At 36.0% G+C, this 20,597-nt stretch overlaps 1 protein-coding gene and 1 long non-coding RNA gene across 2 annotated transcripts in view; one reads left to right on the plus strand and one right to left on the minus strand.

The window, feature by feature from the left end:
- The window catches only part of OCA2 (OCA2 melanosomal transmembrane protein), a 174,535-nt gene that overhangs the window by 129,059 nt on the left and 24,879 nt on the right, over positions 1 to 20,597 (plus strand). The window contains exon 23 of the mRNA XM_021412256.1: positions 8,352 to 8,445. Within this exon, the coding sequence (XP_021267931.1) occupies positions 8,352 to 8,445 (94 nt within the window). The remainder of the gene's footprint in view (positions 1 to 8,351; positions 8,446 to 20,597) is intronic.
- LOC110406153 lies at positions 11,424 to 19,760 on the minus strand. Its single transcript, XR_002443300.1, has 3 exons — positions 19,276 to 19,760; positions 15,449 to 15,525; positions 11,424 to 13,371 (listed from the first exon to the last, which is right to left on the minus strand). It is a non-coding gene; the product is annotated as an uncharacterized LOC110406153 (long non-coding RNA).

Below are 20,597 nucleotides of genomic sequence, written 5' to 3' on the forward strand. Positions count from 1 at the left end.
TACTAAAGCAACCCTGCTTCTTTGCATTATGAGGGAAAAGTGACAGCCTTCCATAAAACATGAAAAAGTAAAATATATAGTACTTAATATTATGGAAAGAGTACCACTGTAGATCCTTTAAGTTCCATTATAGTTGCAACAAATTACATTTGTATAACACCTTTCAATTAGAAATGTTTAAAAAGTTTATCAAGAACCAAAGTATGGAGTGAAAATACGGCAGTTGTTCAAGTGGAGCACTACTCAGCTTATTTACAAAATTAATTGTATACAATGTGTAATTGAAACTAGAGGAAAAAAAATCAGTTGAGAGAATATCCTTACCTGAGATGGAATTTCCTGTTGTTTCTAAAGGTCACTGGAGTCTTTTGATGATGTGAAATCCTGAGTCTCAGTTCTATGTTTGTGGGTGAGACAGCCCTGACTTGTTTTTTTGTCTATGGTTAAATAACTCATAATCCAAATAAAAATTAGATTCATAGGAGATGAAAGTGATCTTGGATGTTTCAAAAGGAAATGTTTACTCCTCTGGACTTTAAAAGGCAGGCAAAACAAATACTGTATTAGGTATTTAAATGATACACACCTGGAAGCGAAGTACGGCAGATATTTTGTATTTCTGTTACTAATATCCAGTTTTCTTTCTGAGTACACTTGCCATTGTTTCTGTGATGTTTACAGTGATGGAAAGGAGTAACTAGGACTTTAAACAATGACTCCAGTAAATGACAGCACTGCTTGCTTTTTCTTTATAAAGAGCTCTCTGTGGAGATTAACTGAATGTTTCATTTTCAGTTGTAGCCCTAAGAACAATGTAATCTGTTATGAATGCAAAGAGTATTTTTTCTGCATTGATATTCAAGTGCCCAAACTGACTTCATGCTGTTTTCTAGAACAGCCAAACCTCCAACTTTCTATAAAAATCCAAGCACAGTTTTTACTTTTTTTTTTTTCTTCTTTTTTTTTTTTTCCATGACATTCAAACTCTGGGACATCTTCACACTTTTTCAGTATGATGTCCTGCTTAAAGCTCAGCAGTACTGTAAAGTCCTTGATGTGAGAACCACGCTCATTATCAGAGCTAAAGGAGATCCTCTAATCTTTAAGATTACTGAAGATAATCCTCACTGGCATGAAAGAAATAGAAAAGAAAGTAAAACTGAAAAACAGCTAAAACTCAATGTGTACACTTGACAAGCATATCATTGTCTGTATTAAGGAAATATCAGAGGCCTGCTTAGCTTTATGACACTGAGCTAATAAAGAATCAAAAAACACATCGAACCCATCAGTTTTTCTTAGCGCAGCCATTTTTCTAAGTTTGAAAAGATTTATCTTGGCAGACTTATATATATAGATGTATGTATTTTTTTAAGGGTAAAATATGAAGTATATAGGGTAAAGGATGATATTTCGTGTCACCTTTACTGATGAGAATTTATGGTTTAGATGGTAAGTCTTGGATTCTAAAATGGAAAGGAGGAGAATCTGTATAACATGCAGAATTCAATTGGTACTGATGAATTTGAAATGCTTCTATCAGTGGTTTTCAATCTTTGTAAAATCATTTTTTGCAATAGAGTTCTGCAAATTAGAGGAAGGATAATGATCAGTGATGACATTGGAGACTCCTACAAAGCATGTGTAGAGTTTTGTTTAATTTTATTTACTTGCCTTCTGCACTTGTTTTTAAAAAATCTGAAAACTACAGAAGATTCTTCTTAGAAACCTTGGCCATTTCTATTTTCAGAATAATATAGAGTATTTAAGCTCATTATGTTGTATTGGTGAGTCACCACAATATACCAAAATAATACAGACTCTGCAGAGCTGTCAGAAGAGGTATATTCAGTTGGAGGGTAGCATTCAGGCTATCACACGGAACAAGACAAGAAAGCTACAGCAAGCTCTGAAACTCTAGGTGCAGAAGATAATACTGGCCTATCTACTTTCTTATCACAGCGGACATTTTCCAGATAGTAGCCCCTTTTCTGGAAAATTAATGACATGGTGCTGCTTTTAACTGTGTTTGATAATCCAAAAGAGTGGAGGAAAAGAAATCTGAGTCTGCAATATAATTAATTCAAAGTCATGAATCAGATTGCTCTATCAGACACTGTATGACACTAAAGAAAACTGTAATTGTGTTCTAGCTATGTATTACTTATACACATATTAATAAATATCTGCAGCACAATTGCAGTTAACACACCTAAAGTGAAGAGGGGCACTCAACAGGAGTTGTCAAACTATTTTAAACAAGGCACTTGAACCATAGCAGTGTGCTCTAGATGACACTGCTTGAAGTGTGGGGGTTGGACTAGATGATGCCAAGTGGTCCCTTCTAACCTTAAACATTCTGTGATTCTGTGAAAACAAAACGTAAAAGCTAGGCTTCAGTTGAAAGTCAATTTATGTTAAGCTGGAATCTGAATTTTAAGTGTCTGTACATTCTAAAATAACGTAATGGAGATTCTTTCATTTAATTTTGAGTAATATTGTCTTGTTCTGCTCAGCTCAAAAAGAAGTCATAAAGTTGTATAATTCCCTTTTATTCCAGAGGTCTATTCATAGAACTATTTTTCAATATTTTGTCCCTATTAGTGCCACATGTGGAGAAGTTCTGGAACTGAACAGTCAATTTTAACTTCTGAATGTTAAAAAAGAAAAAAAAATGAGTAAACTGGGGTTTGTGTGCAGCATTAAAGGTTTTAAATTGAACCTAACTGAATATATTTTTCAGGGCATGAAAGAATGAAGTATCAGAGCTTAGACTTAAATATTTTAGACTTAAATATTTTTCCCTATATGGGTTAAACTGACTTTGAGGAGAGAGATGACTTCGATGATCATCTCATATTTTATGTCTCTTCTGTAGATGTCTGGCTTTGAAAGATTATGGATTCATGTATCTCATTAATATGACAAGTGTAGGTTGTTCAGCAACCTGTCTTGCTTATTTCACAATTCCGATAGAAGAGGGAAAATGCAAGTTTCAACTTTTCCTCTCATTGAAAAACAAAGCAATGAGCATTGAATAGCACTCACAAATACTTACAGTAACTGTCCTGCTGGTGGTATGCTAGTGGTAGTAGAAGAGGGTAAAATTCACTTTATTCAAGGTGTTGAATTGAATGGTCAGGTCAATGAACTGTTTGGATGAGTTAAAACCTTCAAAGTTTACCCTATAAATTTCATGTGTAGACATTTCAACAAAAACATCCCTTTCAAAGTATTTCCAAATAGGTAAAATTTTATGATCAAAGACTGTTTGATGAGTTCATGCAGGCCTTTTCATTTACTGCTTATGAGTTGAGGTTCCTGGTTATTGTAAGGATTGGTAGTGGTTTAATTAGCCTCGATTCTTAATTCTTTTTTGACCACAAAGTTTGATTATCCAGAGCTTGTAAATTTTTACACATTAGAAATATTAGAAGATACTCAAGAGTTGTACACACTTAAGAGATGAGTATAACTTGCCCCATTTAGTGAGGCACATCTGGATTAAATTAGAGTGAAAGTGAAAATTTGTGAAAGCAGTGAGGGTTGTCTCTTGCAAGGCTAATCAAAACCATAACTTCAGTATTCACTTCCATAGACAGGTTTGTTACATTTGTTTGAGTTACGTTTTCAGTAGAGAAATGACATATTCTATGGAATGGAAGCCACACAGATCAGTCTACCTATGGTTTACTATGTAAAGCATATGGGAGAGTGCATGGCATTTTCTTTTGAAAACAGATAGGAAGAAAGGAGCTGGCTTCCCTAAATAAATTGTGGATAGATGCTTTAATATTAGAGATTGATTACATAAAAAAACAGGGATGGGAAACCTTACCCTAAAATCATTAATGATTCTGTAGTTAACTCTTGGTTTTGAATTGAGAACACTTGTCTGGAACAAAGCAGCACAAAGAGATGTGCCTATGTAAAGCTGTGGCTTGCACAGATGGCTTTCCAAGGCTGAGGCAAACCTACTTCATGGCTTGTGTTCAGTGGCTTCTCTGTCTTTTATTGTGGCTGCAGGATAGTGAATTTCATGTTTGCTGTTGAAATGATTGGATTTCAGAAAAATAATAAACACTTTTCTCTACTGATACATTGCTGAATAACAGCCTTTGTTTAGTACTTAATATGAAAATTGTGTGGTCTTCTTTTGCAATAGGCAACCAGAGATACATGGAAGAGAAAATGCAGAAAGTCTATTGCCTAAGTCCAGGTTGAGAAGTGGCGAATGATGCTCAGAACAAAGCAAAATTTTTCCATAAGCAATCCTCTTTAAAAATTGCTATTACACAAGGTACTATCTCATTTATACTTTGAGAACCCATCTTTATGATGGCTGCCCATGCTAGGCAAAATAGCTTTATTAGTGATAATATCTTCCCTTTGATATCTCAGTCCTTTGAGTAATAAACATTGATCCTGCTAGACAATTTGAGAGTGATTCTCCAGGCAAACGTATTAGGAATGTAGCAGACAAAAGGGCTAGGTTTGCTCTTGAGATAGCAATACCAAAGATACTTCTAAGAACCAGAGGTATTTAGATGTAACAGATGTGTTGCTGCTAAGTAACACACTGAGAAAAAGGTTTAAAGTAAGAGGAAACATTATTGATGTAAACTGTCTCCCTTTTCTTGTTATGGTTCTTTCCCAGTTTTCCAGACCCATCTTTTGAAATGATTATTAAATTCTCCCAAAAGTGATTTTCAGTGTGTTGCAGAGTATAATCATGTGGATGAACTCTGCTTAGGGAGAGGCTGGCTGAACTCAGGGATGTGCATAAGTCTGGTACGCTGTTCTGGGGCCCGAATTTAGCAGTCTCAAAGGTAGCAATGTAGTAGAGGGCAATGATTGAACACTGGGTGGAGAAGAAATGGCTACTAACAGAAGCAGAAGTCTGGAAGAAGCAGGGCTGATGGATACTGCAGGTATCAAATCAGACTTACAAAACCTTACAAGCTTTCTGCTTGTATCTCTAAGTTGGATGAATATGAAAGATCACATTTTTATATGTGGGCTTTGGTTTTGTACATTTCTTGATGAGTTTATTTTTAACTAAAACTGTTGAATACTTTCTTAGACTTGAAGTTAATTTTGCATTCCTTTGAGATATTCAGAGTAATTTGTTGTGAGAAAATTTTATATCACTGCTTCTGGGCAGAAATAGTAGAAGACCTTCTACTATGCTTCTGCAATGATTGTGCAAAGCTAGGGCAGATACATGGGAAAAGGAGCATGATCCATAAGGATTCCTCTGTCATTTTATTCTCTGTAGCGTAGAGAGCATCCTCACTTTAAAGATGTCTGAATACTTCTGAAATCACACATCAAACTTGTTTCTTTTTTCTTTTGCATTAAGAAGAAAAGTTTTCTTGATTTCATTGTTATGAATTGTTAAGCATAATTAGCATTGAAAATAATGCCCGTAGTGTACCAAGAAAAAAAGACAGAATAGGTATGAAAGATACTATGTATGGATTACCTCAAACATATCACCTGCTATTGATATTAGAAATATTACATTTAACTAACTGTAAGGAATATAAATTCTTGGTTATTATATGTGTTGTGATAAAGGATGAGTTACAGTAGGAGTCATCAAAACTGGTGTTCTTTGACACAGTTCACTGGTGTGCAATTATAGCTTGAGCATACAAATAAGCAGATAAGAGCCTTCTCTATGTGTTTTAAGGTCAATTATTTATTAAGGCTGAAGATGATATGATGGTGAAGTAAAGATTCTGTGAAATCCTAGAAAATGCTCGCTCTTCATTCGCGTCAATTTGAATGAATTTAATGTACATAGGCTCCCATTTACATCTATCTAGTCTTGACTTCTCTGTGATTCAGAAGACACAGTGTCACTGTTTCACTACTGAGTTAACTGCCTGTCATTGAGACTGATGTTCCTGGAGGAGAAACAAAAGTTTGTTTTGGTTGTTAATTTCAGTGCAGTTCTTTGAAGCATGATTAGCCAATACCTAATTAAACTGCACACACAGTCTGAACAAATGAAAAAGAAATACTGCTTCTTTCAGATAACCTTAAAGGTGATGGTTTCTCCTCAAGAAACCATTCTACTCAGGGAAATCAATGCACTGCTGACACAGAAGCTCTCTCCGTAATACCTCATTATCTGAATGCACCACAGTGGCACATGTACAGTATAGAAGAGTGTGTGTCTGGAGATTTTGGCTGTATCTAGTCTCAGCCATGGAACAAGTATAATTTCAGTCCTGCTCCTTTAATTTGAAGCCAGAGCTATATTCCTTGTCTACAGTAATATTATTCTGATGATGATATCTGATTTTGCTACATGTAGAGCAGACTCTTATGAAATGTTTGGAGAATGCAGACTAATTATTAGTATTGGAACTGAAAATTCTTGAAGTGTTTCTGTCTTTCTCTTCTAATAACTTCAGCTGTATTAATTTGTTTGGTTGTGTATTAAGCCACATGCTTTGTGTCTTGCCTTCCTTATGTGAGAGCCTAACAAGAATTCTGATTAAGGTCTATTTCATATCTCTGAGCATATATTAAATTAACTGTTTTTTAAAGGTTTCTGGTCCACTCGGAAGGTAGACCATTTCTTTTCACCACGCTTGAAGGACATGTGGTGAATCACTCTGTGTAATATGAAAATTAGGTCACAAATATCCTCTGGTATCTTACAAGAATGATCCACAATGCTTTTATGATCTGTAGGGATACACTCTTCTGTTGATGAGCAGTTCTGCTAACATCGGTAGAGGGTCCTTAGAGACAGAAAGGACCGTTGTGCCCAGTTTCGTTGCAAAGTTAAAACCTTAAAAACAGCCAATAGGAAACTCTTCACCTAGCAATGTTCCTGGTAGAGAAGAAAAAGTAAGAATAGGGGGAAAAAAAAAAAAAAGACAAAGAAATAGAATATCTGTTTGGAGCTGGAGACATGGGAGGATGTTTTCCTTATCTCAAGGAAATGCATGTGTACCATGTGTGAATACTCAGGGGAATCTTACTTTTGCTTTGATCTGATGGATTCTTTGGTAAACTGAGCTCTGGGTGACATGAAACATTCACTAGGTCAAAATGATTAGCTGTAGTGTTAATTACCTTCAGAGTAGTTTTTCTCAAACTAGAAGAGTCTCCACTGAGCAGTAATGTTTAACAGGGCCAAAATAAGAGTAACTGTGGCCACTGGCAGCAAATGAAGACTTGTGCTTAGAATGAAGGATAGTTTATGTATAGATGTATAACAAAGGAAATGACTTGCCACAGTATTAAAAAAATTCTTTCAGACAGTTGCCTCTTTTTTTCCAAAATTTTAATGAAGTAACAGAATATAGAAGTCATTATTATTTCCCAGTTTATTATTTAGAGTAGAAATATTTGATGAAGACATCTGATTTGTGGAAGTGAAGTATACAATTTTCTGGAGTCTAAGGTATGACTCATGGGAAAGCTGTAGAAGATGAGTCAGTCTTCCTGAGCCCTGAATACCTGACTTTCTGTTGTAACTTTGTTGAAAGTTCAGAAAAAACACAGGAGTAAATTAGTTACTGGAAAAGGCTTAGAAGAAAAAAGAAGAGGTATGTAGTTCTTTCAAGAAGATGGATGCACTTTACAAACATAATATTATTTTCCTTTTGCATCTACATCTCATAAAAGGGCCTATATAATGTAATTTGTTGAAGTTCAATGAGTGAAGTTATTTCCTTCTATGTTGTAAAGAACTGCTGTGGTTTGTTAAATAAACTTTATGCGATCTTTTAGAATTCAGCAGATAGGTGTGAGTCTTCCAGTCATCATATTTTTTTACTTACAAGAAAAAAAAGCAATACTAAATCCAACCTGCAACTACTTACCCTAATTATATATATATAAAAGACTAATTTGTCAGTGTTACTATTGTGCAAGGAAAGAAGGCATCCATTTATCATAAAATCCTCAAACGTTTGCTGAAGATATTGTTGCAAAATTCTGTTTTCTTTCCTACACTATCTCATCCTTTGTTTTCAGCTCATCTGATGGATTCTTTTTGTATATAAAACAAACAAACAAAAAAACCAGCAAGTTTGTCTGAATCTAAGTCTCCAGTGTCACTTTGACAACTGTTAGATTGGTATTATCTTCCTTCTCTATTTTCCTAGTTTATGTAGAATCTGAGACTGGCACCAGGCTTATCTTTGAAAGCATGAAGCTATTTCTAGGATGTAGAGATATTGTCTGTATGTTTCTTTTCTAGTCTATTCAACAGAAATTGATTTTTCTTTTCCAACTAGTACATCTAGGGACTTTAACACAGAATAAACAGAATAAGGGTAAGAAACAGCGTAACTTTAAACCACTATTTGTCTTCTGAATGGCAGGCAATGGGACATTGATTGGAGCATCTGCAAACGTTGTTTGTGCAGGAATTGCTGAACAGCATGGCTATGGCTTCTCTTTCATGGAATTCTTCAGGTAAAATTTTAAACTTTTCTCTTTAAAACTGTGATTTTTTTCTTTAGGCAAACAATTGAGCCTCCAATGAGAAAATCAGTGGAAAAAGTATGTAAAATGGACCTGCTTTTCTAATATGTTTTTGGTGACTGAAATGTGAGCAGGGGTCTGATCACATAGTTTTTATGTAGTGTGGAGAGAATGTATAAAGATATTGTGATTACAGTGGTGGAAACCCCAGGAGAAACTAAACCTCAGAAATCCCTGTTTGATCACCCTCAATCTTTTTTCAGCACTCTAGTGGTAGTAAAATTGGTGCTTTTTGGTAAAACACAGTTTAAACTTAGTTTCTTATTGGCACCTTTTCCATGGACATTCCATCATCAGAAGAAGGTGAGGTATCCTAGTTCAGACTGAGTAGTACCTTGCTACACAATTCCATAAGTAAACCGATGCAATAGAATAAGTTGTTAATAATGATCTAATTATTAATTAATAACTGCTTTTTTGAAATAATTAAGGATACTAAATTATTAGTTATTTAAGAGGATCAAAAGTTTTTAAAGGTCAAATGACAATGTTTTCGATGATGTAATATTTTTCCAAGCATCTCCAGTTTTTGAGGCTGTGCTTGAGATGTTTTAAAGAAAACTGGTAAACAGAGCGCTTAAACATGAAGTTAAAGTGTGATTGATTTAGCTAGAGCAGACTTCCCTTCTTATTTTCTGCATATTTAGGTCAAAACTTACTCGTCAGTTCACCAGTTCTCTGTTTTTCTTTACAGTTTTCTTTATTTTAGCTTACCTTCTCTGTTAGTTTTCCTTTCTATTGTTTATCTCAAAGCCTTCAAAACTTTTTGACTAACATGATTAATCATATGGGAGTGTCTGGAAAAGAGCCAACGATAACACTGTGCTTACAGTACAGTTTAGCTCTCGGCCCATAGTCTTCTGATAATATATTTTAGAAAGAATACTCATCAAATCAAAGGCTCAGTTTTTAGGATCTTTGAGATTGCATTACAATCTTACATAGTACAAACTGATAAATAATAGTCTTGGAATTATAAACAACAAAAGATGGTGATAACAGCAATAATGGTCTTGCTTGGGGCTGCTCTGCTCATATTTCACAGATGTTCAACCTGTCACTTTAGGATTGAACTTGTTTTTAATATTAACAATATGCCTTTTGTGTTGATTTTGTAGTGAAATGTTCTTAAGGCTTCTATGACACTGATTGAGTATCTAAGCATAAACAAGGATATTTAAAGTCTAACCAGTCCTTTCAGCAGTATTCACTGGAATTTCCTCTTTGGGGAGACTGAAGATGATTCACAGATGTTGTGAAATTACCTTCTCTATGAGTACCTTCAGTGGAAATAATTACTGAGAAAGGCTGTAGTCATTCCCTATAGAGAGATCTGGACAGGCTGGATAGCTGGGCTGAGGCCAATGGAATGAAGTTAAACAAGATCAAGTGCTGGATCCTGCACTTTGGCCACAACAACCCCAGACAGCACTACAGGCTTGGGGCAGAGCGGCTGGAAGACTGTGTAGAGGAAACAGACCTGGGGTTATTGGTCAGTGCTTGGCTGAACTTGAGCCAGCAGTGTGTGTAGGTGGCCAAGAAGGCCAATGGCATCCTGGTTTGTACAGTGTTGCCAGCAGGAGCAGGGAGGTGATTGTCCTCCTGTACTCAGCACTGGTGAGGCCTTACCTGAAGTACTGTGTTCAGTTTTGGGCCCCTCACTACAGGAAAGACATTGAGGACCTGGAGCTTGTACAGAGAAGGACAACTAAGCAGGTGAGGGGTATGGAGCACAAGTCTTATGGGGAGTGACTGAGGGAACTGGGATTGTTTAGTCTGGAGGAGGCTCAGAGGTGACCTTATTGCTCTCTACATCAACCTGAAGGTAGGTTGTAGTGAGGTGGAGGTTGGCCTCTTCTCCTGTAACTAGCAATAGGACTAGAAGGAATGGCCTCAAGTTGCTCCAGGGGGGATTCAGGTTGGAATCTCTTCTCTGAGAAAGTGGTCAGGCACTGGAATGGGCTGCCCAGGGAGGTGGTGGAATCACCATCCCTGGAGGCGTTCAGGAAATGTTTTGGTGTTGTACTGAGGGGCATGGTTTAGTGGAAAATATTGGTGATAGGTGGGTGGTTGGACTACATGATCTTAGAGGCCTTTTCCAATTTTGGTGATTCTATGACTCTACGATTGTGAGGAAGGATGTGAGAACTGAATCCGGAGTGGTCACAGAAAGTAGTAGTGGAATTAGCTAAAAGTAAAAGCCCACTTTTGCTGGCTTCTCAGTCACTGAGCAGGTAGTTCATGTGTTTTTTCATATTTTGCCTTAGGAAAGTATTTGTCAAGTGAGCCCCAGTTCAGTCTATTCGGAAGCTTGTCCTGGCATTAAGATGTGTTACATTTATCCCTTGAGGATTTTGATCTTCCTTTTATTCATGAAGGCATCCTCAAAGCACAGAGTGATTATTTTCTGCATTTCTTCCCTTTTTTTTCCCCCAGATTTCACACCCCATGTTCAGGGCCCTCTGTTGTACTTCTGTCAATTCAACTAAATTACTCTCCTCTTCCTCTTTGGAAAGTGCTTCATAAAACTATATTCATGTTCTTTAATCTTTCCTCTTGAAAAATTTTATTTATTCTTGAAATTTTCATTATCATTTTTGTAATTTGTAAGATGGGTCTGAACACAGTTCTTCAGACACAGTCCCCTTATTTTGTTTTTCCACATTGCAAAGATAAGATGAAATATGAAGTGCGGAGCTATTTGCTTTTTTTGTTGTTGTTGTGTTGTTGTTGTTTACCTATGCCATTTCAAATTCTTTCTTAATATACTATTCACTGTTAAACTGAAGATTAATTCAGTTTGCATGTTACTTCCCTTCATGGAGTGTGGGTATATCTCTTCTCCCTCTACTCTGACTCCTTCAGTTCTTTTTTTCTCCACATTGAGTTTCTAGTCAATATATCGTCAGTGGACAGAGATAAAAGGGAAATGATGTGATATATGATCTATTAAGTGAATTAGAAGATAGACGCTAAGAAAAATATTAAGTGTAAAAATAAAAATAATAGTGAGGTTTGGAAAAGGAGATAGAGAGTGGTGGGACATCTGCTTGGTCAAGGGTAGATGTCAGAGCAAACAAATGAGTGTTATGCCTCTAGAGAGAAACAATTTTGTATGGCAGTCTTGATCCTGTAGAAAACATCAAATTTGTTATTAAGTAATTGCTCAATGACAGCACAAACAGTAAACAGAAGGCAAAGAAGAATAGTATGCATAGTGATTTTTAGTCTGGTTATCAAAGAAACACACAATCATAAAAATAGACAATTTACCATAAAGGAAAACACAGAATGTAGAATGGTACTATTTGCCTTAACAAATAGTCAGATAAGGACGGCATAGTCTTCCTGCCTGGACAATTTCCAGAGGTTAACATCAGGATTTTGCATTTATTAAGAGTACAGTAAAGAGAAATTTTCATTTTCTTCAGACATACAGAAGAGAAAGAACAGTGAAGATGTGTCTTCTAATCAAGATGCTACATTTCATGTTAGTTTTTAGTTTTTACTGATAGATCTCTGAGTTTGTGATATAGCATCACACTAGGCCAATCTACCCAGCGGAATTTGAAAATGACCCATGGAGTTATTTCTGTTACTAACAAAAAATTTGATTCCAGCTTCATTACATAAGAAGTATTCATTGCTGTGGGACCACTGATTATCTCTTTCTACCTGCTGATAAAATTACCACCTTGATTTTTAATATTCTCTTTAAAAAAATGTATTTATAACCTTGTACATTTACATAGTATTTCAAACACAATATAAGGCATGTTCCCTCATCTTACTGCAATACAATACTGATCACCACTGTGTGTCTGTGATACATAATGAGATTTAAAAAAACAAAATAGATAAATGCTCAAGCCATATGACAGGAAAAGAAAGTGAGGGTTATGTGAAATACTTTAATTTTATTTAAAGCGAATTTTGTCTGACTGTGAATATATCATGGTGTGGAATATATAGGCAAAGGAAAAATGGATTGGATAACTATGTAATGCGATGAGTGTATGGCCGAGATTATTTGATCCATGAAATCAGTCTGCCCCGAGGAAGAGGGTATGAGCCTGGGGGGCCTATTTTAGATTATAATGCTAAGGTTAGCTGGGCATGATCCTGAAAACATTGTGCATATTTTCAGGTTTTTCATTTTTCTGTTGTTGCTCTCTCTTTATATGGTATCTGAGGAGCTGAATTATTCTCTGTCTTCACTGGGAGTAGCAATAATTTGAAAGTGTCAGAAGATATTGGTTTCTGATAATATCTTCCTAACAAATTTGTTTTCATCATAGGATTTGTGTTGGGAGATATTCGCAGCAAAAATATTTACAGTAGGATATCTCATTTATCCCTGCTTGAGAGCATTCACCCATAAAGACTGTAAAACAGTGCTTTTCATGAGAACTATCATTCATGCACATGGGAGGACAAATCTGATGTTCTTTGCTACCCCCTGTGTAACCTATTTACACAACTTATTAAAAACACCGTTTTTAAAGAAACCATTGGGCTCTGTAAAGTCTTTACAGATACAAGTGTCTTTACTCAATTACGTATTAGATAGCATTCGTTTTCTGCATTCCAATTCATTTAGTGTCATTTTCCCCTATTTTGTTGTTATTAAACACCACTCGGTGCCAAACACTGTTGCTGTTTCAAGGTTGATTCTGATCAGAATAAAAACAGCCCTGTTATCTTAAGTGTGGATTTTGATGGTGGAGACTTCAGTCAAGCAATATGATATTCAAAAACCTGTACACAATTCACCTGTGGGCCTTCTGACCAGCTGTGCATCTCCAGGAAATGGGATTTCAGGATGCTCGAATTATCTAACCAAGATTCAATGAACTGCTGAGGAAAGATAAATGATAAAGACACACAGGTTAGCTCAGTCTCATTTCAGTAAGGAGGATCAATGGGTTAAATGGGTAATGGGATAAATGCTGATATTTGACATTACAACAAACTTCTCTTCAGTACAAATGCCACACTTGAGCCAGGCCCTCTCAACAAACGCATGTTAATATACAATTTCAATTTGCGCAACTTCTAATATTTTACAAATTTTGATTTTTGAAATCCATGTATTTAAGGTTTGTTACATCAGATTTTATCATCTTTATCTTGCTTTCTTTGCATGCATATGGAAAACATTAGAAGCTTTCTCTGAAATAACATAAACTTAGAATCCTATTGCACATGAAAATTGTTTATTACTAGATCTAGGGAATTGAGTTGAACAAATGTTATTTAGATTTTAACATTCTATTCACTATTGTGCTAGGAATTGTTAGTGTTGGCCAAACAAGTACTCTCAAACAATCGAACGCCACATTGACATGCAAGGCAATTCTTAAAGCGAATGTTGCTTATTTTAAATAGCTGCATACCCGGGGTGAGAAAGTATTCTTGCAATAGTGTGGTACAAATAATTTTAAGAATAATTCCTGAGTTATTAATATTTTTGTGGGGTTTTTTTTGAACATTTCTTCTGATTTGTGCTTAGGCATGTTTATTTTTAGGAAAAAAAAATGGAAAACAGTATTTTGAACCCTTACAAAGGAGAATATTTTCTTTTCCAACTTGAAATAGGATTTCTCTGTGGCATGAATTTTTGAATGTAACTAAGCATACTCTTATACTTTCTAATTAGAGTCGATATCTTTGAATTCTTTGGCCTGTGAACATACAAATACTGGTTTTGCTTCTCTTTTTGCTGTGAAGTCTTTGGATTTGCAAACTAGCTTCCAGAAAAAAGATGAAATTTAAATACTCGACCTTATTTTAAACTGTGTAAATGCTATGTCATTCAGGTATTATTGCTATTATTATTTTTAATAATGTTGTATCTTTTATGGGGTATGAAATGTGATCATATCATTCTCTAGCATTTTTTAAAAAGATTTTAAGAAAGCAATTGCAATGATTTAATTTCTTACTGGGCACTCATTCTTCAGGCACATTCATATTATTTTACCGCCATGGGATAGACTCACAGAAGTAATATCTGCTCCTTCCACTTTTATGCTCCTTTAACTCCAGTTAGATATGAGGTAACACTGTTCTTAACTTTGTCCTTGCTGAGAAGTCTTCCAGTTTGAGAAATGAGTTTGAGCATCCTGCATCTACAATTTAGAATTTTTTTGTGTTTCCTTCCCGTAGAAACCAAAGGGGAGAAAGTAGGGGGAGAAGAGGTAGGGAGGGAGAAGAAAGGATGAGATGCCTTTGTGTGCCCGGGTCTCATTTCAGGCTGGAGCTGGCACAAGGCTAGAACATAGCCTGTTTAGAGATTGCTCATGTTCTGAAGCAAGACTTCTTGTGCTGGTATTAACACCAAGTGAAATGTCTCACTTTTACTCCTAGTTTCTTATTCTCCCCGGACGTGTCTTAGCCTTGGTCTCTACTGCCTTTATGTTGAATTGTGAAATTTAATGAGTATTGACATACAGACGAATGTTGAAACTTGGAGTGAAATCAGATGTGCGTCAGGATAGAGTGATTCCTGTAGCTAATCTACAGTTAGCTTCCTATCTGGTTTTGTATTTCAGCTTACATATCAGAAACCACATTTTTTACCTTTCTATTCTGGCAGTCCAAAATAAAAAATGACCACCTCTAGAATGGTGTGTAAAGGAAAAGTTCTCTGTTGCATTAGATCAACATTTGTGGAAGACTCAGTATCTTTTTATTTTTTTCTTTACACTCCAGCTTTTATGCTGTTGGTTTTATGGATGATTTTTTGCATGTGACATTTTTAAGTAATTACTCCTTCAACTTACAGAGCTATGATTGGTGTTACATAAGTAAATATTGCAGTAAGAATGATATAGACTGATTTTTTTTGCTTAGACTTGTCATGTTTTTACACTTATATTTTTTGTTAATCTGCAAGGAAAGCTGAAGAGAAGAAAAATCCTGCTGTACTTACTTGGGTGTGGAAGTTTCCTAAAGCTCTTCCCCAAATCAATCTTTTTAAATGAATAGTATCATACTTCAGGAGCCTTTCTGTAAAAAACAAAAACAAACAAACAAAAAAACTTCAAAACCCAGGATTTTATTTTCAAATTATGATTTCTGCTAAAAAGTTGATTTAGAAATCAGCACATATGTTCCAAAGAATACTGTAGTACTTCTTCAGTATCTCTTTAAAGAAAAATCATGTAAAAACTTGAATGAAATGTTAGAAAAATCTGTGGGGGACATTTTTTCATTGTTAGGTTGAGTTTAAATAAAACTCCTTGTTCTAATATGTTTGATCATGAGGGTATATATTTTACTCCTACAATATGGTCTGAGATCAGATGAAAACATTCACCTTTCCAGCAAGTTTTTATACGGCAAGTAAATCACCTCCTTTTTCATTTCACTGAATTTGATTTCTACCAAATACTCTAGAAGTGTTTTGAACAGTACTCTATCTGAATGCTCAGAATTTCATGGTTCTTATGATTAAAATGTGTTATCCAGCTTTAGGTACATGTGAAATGAAAACAGGAAGGCTCTATATTTGATTAAACTTCTACACCGTCAAGGCAGGAATTAATTTGGAGCCATATGATGTAGTTTTTGCTTTTGTGTTGATGTAACTGTGCTTTTCTAAATGATACAATCCACAAAACGAAGGCCATATATATCATTATGCTGCTAGGCTAGTTGTGATTGTGGTTAAAAATAATAGTAAAGAAAATCCCAAACTTGGAGACTGTTAAATCAGGAAGATTTTTCTGTAGTTAAAAGGTCAGTGCATTATATTCGTGGATAACTCTTCAATGGCAGTAGTGTTAATGAGGATGTGGGCCACGTCTTGATGTCTCTGCTGCCACAGTGGTACAGCTCATCGTCTATCTCATATTTAATTGCATATCACTAAATGAATGGCTTGCTGGGACCTTAAATGCTGTGAGTAGGTCCATGTGAGAAGAGAGTGTCTATTGTCTCTTTCTAGTTACTCCACTGATGATCATGCCTAGCCTTGTGTTGCCAGCTTATTTTGCTAGCTAAAATTAGAGGACTATTTCTGACCAGAAGTAGAACTTAAAGAGTCTTTGATATTTTCCATTGCTACGTCTTGGAACAAGAAGCTGCACTGAATTTCGTGTTACCATTTCAGGTTACGTAGCACATGGAAAAGTTAAGGGTTTGCTTTTGTTAGATATGGTTCCCAGTTAGGATATATGTGTTGTATACTGTTGATAAAGCTGTATGTTATACGTGGTGAAAAATCTAATAATGCAAAATGTTAATCTTAGTTAATTTGGTTATGTAAATTTTCTGAAATGGGCAGATTATTTTCTAAATCTCTCTCCCTTGCCCTGCTCAGCTGGGCTTTCTGTCATTCAGGTGGTCAGATGAAATCCTGCCTTTGATTTGCCATTTGCTGTGGTCCTTCAGGAGAGTGCAGATAGCTCAGATGTAAAGAATTGAGCTAATAATAATCCTGCTAATTATTCCAAGATCTTTGTACATAAACGTGTATATGGAACATGATTTTTTGGAAACATTTTTCAGTATTTTATGTTTAAGGTTTTTTCATCTCTTTTCCTATTTTTCTTCTGTCAGAAAGACAGTGACTATTGCTACTGCATATGCTTTTCTTGATCTTGCAGAATTTTTTATTCTCACAGTATGTCTTCTGAAAATGTTCTAAAATATTCCCTTTTGCCTACGTCCTTGCCCTTTGAAAAGCAAATTCAGAACCTGTGATTTTAGTTTCATATAAAACTGTGAATATTTGCCTTACCCAGAGGCTGGCCAGACTGCTTGAAAAGATTAATTTGATTTCTCCACCAGTGCTATGGTTCCATACAAACTATTAATGTGGACTTTACTGTTTTGTTTCATTGTGACTGAAACTTCATACGTATGTCTTGAAGAGAATTCACTCCAAAACAGACTGAACTACATTCTTCTCCCAGTGTAATGAGGAGCTTTTTAAATCTGAAAAGTGTGATCTCAGCAGGAGCAGGAGATGTACATCTAGTAATAGTGATAAACTTAATGCTAGAAGAAAGAAGGTGAGGAGTACAGCTATGAATATCAAAAATTGGGAGGAAGAGAATAAAATTGTTGTGAAAGAGCAGACATTGAAATCAGCAAAGTTTTTTAAAAAAAAAAAAAACCAAAAAAAAAACCAACAAGAACAAACCCACAAAAAGCCTACCCCCAAAACTGTTGTATTTCTTATATATATCAGTGAAAGCTATTTATAGTAAAGGCTATTTACAGTGACTGGTCAAAGAGCCAAATATAAGCTTGTGACTTATGGTGTCCTTTCCTTTTGCTGCTTCAGTGAGAACTCATTGAAATCCATGCTCTCTGAAAGTTAAATTCTGAAGTCTTTGGGTTAAGTAATTGATTGTGATATTCTCATGTATTATTTCCTTCAACTTGCAGGTAGCATAGATGTATAGTATTTTATGTACTTGCATATACCTATATAAACAGTGAGAAAAAAAACAGTCTAGATTGCCTCATTTTTAGACTTGCCACTACTACTACAACGATTATTTTGCCTACCAGTTAATATTATGAGAATCATAGCAGTATTCCTGCACAATGCATAGTCTATCACATTTTATTGCTTAAATGCAGTATTATTAAAAAAAATTTACTCATATCTGTCATTGGGAGTGAAGTAGGGATTTTGGGATCTCCGGGCTTTAGTTTTAAAGTTAAAATCTGCCACCAACAAACTGTCTTTTAGGGACAGAAAGGCTTTCTTTTTGAAGGTTTCACAGGAATATCATTTTTGACAGATTGATTGTGTATGACTTTGTATTGCTCTAATAACTTCTTTTTAATGGGAGAACTTTAATTGATGTCAAACTCAAAAGTTCAGTGACAGATGATGTGCCTTTTCTGAGTTTAGAGGTTAAAAATAATTGCCACTTCCATATGCGCAGAATGAACTGCCATAAAAATATTAATTCTATGACTATTAGAGACAAATTCAAAATAAATGGTCAGCTATTCTGTAAGCCTTGAGACCATTAATACAACTCTATTAATAAATAAAATCAACAACCATTAATGAACTAATTAACAAAAGCATGATAAATCAGTGCTTGTTGTAATTACTATTGCAGATAGAGTAGAATTTCAGGTTTGAATATGTTTAATATTTCTGTTTCTGTGGAAATATGAAAAATATTTTCAGAAAAGCAGCTAATTTCTGAACTGTTATAGTATAATAAAACATTTTGATTTATCTATTTATTTATTTTACTGCAGATGGCTATTAAAAAACCCAACATTTATTAAAGCACACTTCTGTCTGAGGTACAGCATGGTTTTCTCACATTAAGAATATTTGGGTGGAGAACCCCAGAGAGGACAGAAATTGGGTTCTGGACCATGAGCTGTATTAAGGGGAGCTTGGGGAGGGGAATGAGAAAGGGCAGAACACAGGGATGGTGGTCACTGAGTACCCTTGGGGCTATGGAATCTTTGCAGTATAATTCATGAAGTGTATCTTGACCAACATGAACAGTGACTTCATGCTGTTCTGCCTGTTGTACATTTAGCAATAAGACAGCTCAAAAAACTGTGCATCAATGAGTGTGAACCTATATAATTTTATATAATATTATTTTAAAAGGAATTTAGTGTGGTTTGTGATGTTTTGGGTCAACCCTTACCTCATGGAAATTTGAGATTTTCCCCATGGACACACTAATCCAGGATTTTCTGCATTTTTCTTGTAAAGAAGAAAAAAATAGAATATTTTTCACAGTGGGGAAAAAATTCTCGACCAACCTGGTAGCCTTCTATGATGTCATTACCAGCTGGGTAGATGGAAGGAGAGCAGTAGATGCTGTGTACCTTGACTTCAGTTAGGCTTTTGATGCTGTTTCCCATAACATCCTTATAATGAAGCTTAGTATGTGTGGGATAGATGAGCGGATAGTGAGGTGGGTTGAAAACTGAGCTCAGAGGGTTGTGATCAGTGATGCAGTCTAGTTGGAGGCTTGTAGCTAGCAGTGTTCCCCAGCGGTTGGTACAGCATCTTCATCATCATCATCTTCGTTATCCCCCCAGTCTCCTTCAACATCTTCATCAATGACCTGAATGAAGGGATAGAGTCCAATCTCATCAACTTTGCTGACAACATGAAGCTGCCGGAAGCAGCTGACACACCAGAAGGCTGTGCTGCCATTCAGCGAGAACGTGTCCAGTTCTGGGCTCCCCAGTTCAAAGAAGATAGAGATCTCCTAGAAAGAGTCCAGCGGAGGCCAAAAGAAGATGATTAGGGGCCTGGAGTATCTCCTGTATGAGAGAAGGCTGAGAGGAGATCTTATCAATGCTTATAAATACCTAAAGAGCAGCAGACAACTGGATGGGGCCAGACTCCTTTCATTGGTGCGCAGTGACAGGACAAGGGTGAACAAGCACAAACTGCAACACAGGAAGTTCCATCTGAACATGACGAAGAACTTTTTTACTGTGAGGGTGACAGAGCACTGGAACAGGCTGCCCAGAGAGGTTGTGGAGTCTTTCCTTCTCTGAAGATATTCAAAGGATGAGGGGAAATGGTAGATTTAGACTTGATATTAGGAAGAAATTCTTTGCTGTGAAGGTGGTGAGACACTGGCACAGGTTGCCCAGAGAGGTTGTGGATGCCCCCTCCCTGGAGGCATTCAAGGCCAGGCTGAATGGGGCTTCAAGCAACCTGATCTGGTGGGAGGTGTCCCTGCCTATAGCAGGGGGTTGGAACTAGGTGATCTTAAAGGTCCCTTCCAACCCAAACCATTCTATGATTCTATGACCCATCTGGATGTTTTCCTATGCAACCTACTACAGCGAACCTGCTTTAGAAGGGGATTGGACTTGATGATCTCCAGAGGTCCCTTCCAAACCCTACAACTCTGTGATTCTGTAATGTTTGACTTGGAATATGCCCCATCACACTTACATAGTCATTGGAGAGGAAAAGTGAAGACTTGTGCTAACATCTTTAAGGAATATCCTGTGAAGGGAATAATTACTTTATGTAAGTCCCATTCTCATAGTTAACTAAAAGTAGCCGTATACTGCCATGGCCTAAAGCTAAGTAATTGCACCTTTGATAAGCCATATGT

Source organism: Numida meleagris, chromosome 1 (genome assembly GCF_002078875.1).
Source record: "Numida meleagris isolate 19003 breed g44 Domestic line chromosome 1, NumMel1.0, whole genome shotgun sequence".
Lineage (NCBI taxonomy): Eukaryota > Metazoa > Chordata > Aves > Galliformes > Numididae > Numida > Numida meleagris.